The following is a 4,701-nucleotide window of genomic DNA, read 5'->3' as shown; positions in this document are numbered from 1 at the left end:
CATTTATATGGTGGTTTTGCTGTCGTGGCATTCCAGTTGACCAGTCTCCTGTCGGTTCCAGGAAGCAAGCTGCTGTTGCGCTGGCTTTGCGGCCGCATGCATTTTAAATCCACTAGCTTATGAAGCTGCGGACTGAACTAGTACTTGAAGCGCCAAATACCAGAATGGGGTAGGAATCAATATACAAGTAGTAAACTGTAAAGAGCAGACAAGTAACTATAATTAAGTTACTGTGAACAAAGGTGAATGAGCATGGAGTTACCTTCTTCACCGTCAGTGTGGGCTTGTTGGGATTAATATCAAGTTCTTTCTCAAGTGCATTGATGAGCTCACCCTCACTACCACCACCACGAGCAACCACATTGACATGCTCAAGCGAAGAGAGGTTCTCCAGCCCAAACTGAAAATCACCTAATTGGTCTTTTGCTTTCTCAACATAAAAATCTAACTCCAGGATTTGGAGCTTCTGCAAGGTTCCTTCTGCGAACATGAAGCCAGTGCCGTCTATACTCTTTATATTGAACCTTGTCAGAGACTGGAAGGGACAACCATTGCCAATGACTAGCCTTTTACCCGTGACTTTTCCCCAATGCACTACAAGTAGAGAGAGATCACGCAGAGACGACATGCTCCCAAGTATTTGGAGGTCTTCCTCTCTCAATCCTGTTAATCCAATTGCAAGGGAAGAGAGGGAGGGCAAGGTGGACATCAATTTTAGAAGCGATGCAGAGACCATCCCATTACCCATGTCAACGAACACCAGTTGTCTTAGCTCAACAACGGTTGATGGAAATTTCTCAATTTCGGTGGACCTTATGTCTAGCACTTGCAAAAGCTGTAGATTGCTGATCTCCTTCGGGATCTCAGTGATACATCCCCCTTGTAGACTCAAATACCTCAGATGAAATAAATTGCAAATATCCTTCAAATTATGATCACGCACTTCAGTACAACCACTTAAATCCAATGCACGCAGGACAAGAAAACTTGAAAGTTCCGACAGCAAACTGAAGTCTTTACTGAACACAGTAAGTGACCTCACATGGGACAAGCTGCCCATGGTTGGCATTGGCTGGACATCCTCTTCATTACTGGTTTGGAGAGACAGTCGACGGATCTTACATGGTAGTGACCTGGTCTGCTGACCACCCCATGATGCGAGAAAGTTCTCCTCATTTGACAAGGAAGTGATAAGGTCAAGCACCATGTCATGTACACGGATAGAGCTTGCCTTATTAGCAATATTGATATCCATTGGTTGGACCAAACTTTTGTTAATGAGCTCAGCAATGTAATCCTCTCCTACTTCATACAAGCTCTTCCCCTGCTCTTCATGAATGAATCCTTCACCTATCCATTTCCATATCAACTGTTTGGTTTTAATATCATAATCCTCTGGATACAAACTGAGATACAGTAAACAAGCCTTCAGATTTGGAGGTAAGACATAGTAACTGACATATAGTATCCTCCGCAAGTCCATTAGGTCAGGATTATTTCCTAGCCCAGAACCCATAGATTGGTGCACCTTGGACCAATACGTATATGCATTTTCATGTTCCTTTTTACCAGCCAACATACTAGCCAGTGTAATTATAGCCAATGGTATTCCACCACATTTCTGCAAAATGTTCTCACTTACTTCAGCCAACTGAATATGAGGGCACTTGTCCTCGGTTCCAAATATTCTTTGGTAGAATAACTTTCTTGAGTCACTAGTAGAAAGAGGCTTAAGCTGATAAACACCACCAACTTCTTTGGCAACATCTAGAATGCGAGTTGTTGCAATTACTCTACTACCACATTCATTCTCAATCAGAGAACATCTAATATTATTCCACACAGATTTATCCCATATGTCATCAATGAGAATGAAGTACCTGTGAGCGAATATCAAAAGGCCATATATTAGTAAAGCTAGGGTATTTGCTTGTACCTAAGTGAAATACTAATGAATAATAGGGCATGACTCATAGAGTATGGTTGTGACATCCCATAAATAACCTGATCCTAATTTGCAGGATTAAGGGATTAAACATGGTTCTTGAGTAGGAATCAGCAAATCGAAACCTAATTTAAAATCTAATATTTTTTTAATGACCAGACTTGGTAGTTCTATTCATCTCCTCGAAGTGAACAATTTGGATTATATGTTTCTGCAAATTAGAGACCCATTATGCTTGACCAATAAGGACAGTTGAGATAATTTGAAACTTAAAAAAGATAACAGATAAGGGGCTAGAGGAGCCATCAAGCACCATGCCGGCACCTCCCCTGGACGTCTCGATGCCACCTCATGATATCCAAGCACTAGTTTAGATATATTCTTGTGATAGTATTATGATATTCAATTGCCCGTCGTGGATGTTCCTAATACAAGGAAGGTGTAGTCTATTTTATATTAGAATAGCATTGGAGGTGTGTGGTTAGCCGTGTCAATACATCCTTAGTTTTACGAGCTGGCGTTAATAGTGTTCCCAATATTCAAACTACATCTAATTATTGTAGAGAAAAGATTGTAACCAAAAGAAGATCCAGAAGATAGTAACATTATGAAGAATAAAGAAAGATACGAACATATAGGCAAGTACACGATATAGCAATTAATTAATTATTTTACTACAGAATTTCAATATTAGAAATTTTAGCTTCAGAGTTAATTAATTATTTTACTTCATAGTTTTAAACGCAAAATGAGCATATTTCTTTATATAACCTCAAAGCTTATTTGACCTTTTTTCTTCCTAGAATAATTTAAGAACTAAATAGACTACTTTTCACGATCTATTCATTCTTGTTAGATATATATATTCTAGGTAATGGTATAACAAATGTTGTTTTTGGACAGGAGTATTCTCTTAACACTCTCATCGAATCTAAATAACAGGAAAACAATGAAAATAAATGTAATGATAGATCAAACTGTAGGAAAACTTCCCTACATGAACTCTGGAGCTAATAACATGAACTCTTAGATAAAATATCAATGGCAGGGGCACCAATGTACGTACCTCTTGTCTCGAAGGAAATCTCTTATCTCACTTATGAGTTGTGTTTCGCTCCACGCTGACTGGTCCATGATGTTCTTGTAGTTGCCCTTGTCAAGTTGACGGAGCAAACTCTTGAAAAGCTTCTTCATGTCAGGATTAAGAGAAACAGAAACAACAGCTCCACAATCAAATTCCCCACGAAGCTTCTCATATACCACGTTAGCAAGAATTGTCTTCCCTAAGCCTCCAAAGCCAACAATAGAGATCATCTTGGGCTGTTTCTTGAAAACCTTGTCTCCCTCCGTTAGCATCTTGACTATGTCAAGGCTCTTCTCTTCGGTGCCAATAAGCTCTGTCGCCTTTTTGAACAAGGCTAACTGGCGAAGTGTATCAGTACTTGTACTAGTGGACTTGGGCACAACGCTATCAACCTTGTACCGATCATGCCTCTCACTGACCTCCTTGATGCGCCTCTTGATGTCTTTGATATCCATGCCTATATTGTGTCGGACCTTGCCCTTTGTCAGTATGTTGATGCTTCTATGAATGAAACCCATAAAGCTGTGTGGCCTCTTTTGCTGCTGACATTCAAGGCATGCCAAGAATTTGTCAACGCTCTCTTCAATCTCATAGGACAGATCCCTGACATCCCTTGCCCACAGCTTGACCTGTTTGTCAGGTGGTTGGTCCAACGGTGCCTCTGAAACCTTGATGAGGGCAGCCTCCATGCTCTCGAGCTCTGCTTTGAGGAACTTGATCTCACCCCTGGTGTTCTTCTGCAGGTTGTACTCCTCCTTGAGAAGGTTGCCGAGGATGGGCAGGAGGGTGCTCATAGCCCCAGTCACGACCTCCATGTTACTCGCCTTGCCGGATCCAAAGAGCTCTATGATGTTTTGGTTGATAATCAACCTGGTGATGCAATGTGATTGCTACCTCTGGCTCCGGCAGCTTCTTCCTCCAATTCCTTTTCTCTGTTAAAAAAAAGAAAATTGTAAATTCCAAAATGGGAAGGTTGCAATCCAGATTTTGAAGATTTCAACCCCCAAATCACAGTTTTCAACATGGAGAAGTGTAACTTTTAGCCACAATATTTTTGCACAAGTTTGAATCAACTAGATCGAACAAATCTGAACCTAATTCATTACATATTTCGACTAAACACAAGTGTCAAATCAACATAATGCCAGCTTTTGACCACTGTGGATATTTATATCTGTGTGCATGAGGAAAAGAAAAGAAAAGGCGCAAAGAAAGAGTCTAAATGAAGCTACCAATACAGGAGTGGAAGTCAGTGTTAGCTCTCTTGTTTTCCCTATGTTTGATCTTGGCACGATCCTCACTGTGTGGGGTTACTCAATGAGCTAGCCCATCCATGTCTGGAATCACTCAATGATGTCGACACAAGGACAACTGATCACCAGTTAATTAATTATGTATCACATGCTGCGTCAGGTCTATTGTTTTCACTGATACCAAGTACCACCCACTTGGCGCCCTTTACCGAAAAGCACCACCCACTCTAAGCATAGTTTAGGAGCCAAATGAGAGACGTTAATCCTGCTTACTATGGTAATAAACTAGAGAGAGAAGCTTGTGGCATTCAAGGAGATGTCGACATTCATAGGCACGTGGCTAAGCCTCGTTTTACGATCAGGATCCAGGATTAGCACAGTACAAATACATACTTAGTGTCATAATATGTACATGTATG

General features: G+C 40.8%; 1 protein-coding gene across 1 annotated transcript; it reads right to left on the bottom strand.

The window, feature by feature from the left end:
• Nucleotides 1-112: 112 nt before the first annotated feature.
• Nucleotides 113-3,875, bottom strand: LOC119349933 (disease resistance protein Pik-2-like). Its single transcript, XM_037618022.1, has 2 exons — nt 3,012-3,875; nt 113-1,880 (listed from the first exon to the last, which is right to left on the bottom strand). Exons 1-2 carry the CDS (start codon nt 3,842-3,844, stop codon nt 113-115), a joined length of 2,601 nt encoding a protein of 866 aa, XP_037473919.1. The 5' UTR covers nt 3,845-3,875.
• Nucleotides 3,876-4,701: the final 826 nt, after the last annotated feature.

This window comes from Triticum dicoccoides, chromosome 1B, assembly GCF_002162155.2.
Source record: "Triticum dicoccoides isolate Atlit2015 ecotype Zavitan chromosome 1B, WEW_v2.0, whole genome shotgun sequence".
Taxonomy (NCBI): Eukaryota; Viridiplantae; Streptophyta; class Magnoliopsida; order Poales; family Poaceae; genus Triticum; species Triticum dicoccoides.
This window is presented reverse-complemented; position numbering and strand designations above follow the sequence as displayed.

Coding starts and splice junctions, on each gene's coding strand:
- LOC119349933 (XM_037618022.1), bottom strand. CDS start 3,844: ATGGAGGTCGTGACTGGGGCTATGAGCACCCTCCTGCCCATCCTCGGC. Junction 1,881..3,011: donor GATTTCCTTCGAGACAAGAG/GTACGTACATTG, acceptor ATTCGCTCACAG/GTACTTCATTCTCATTGATG.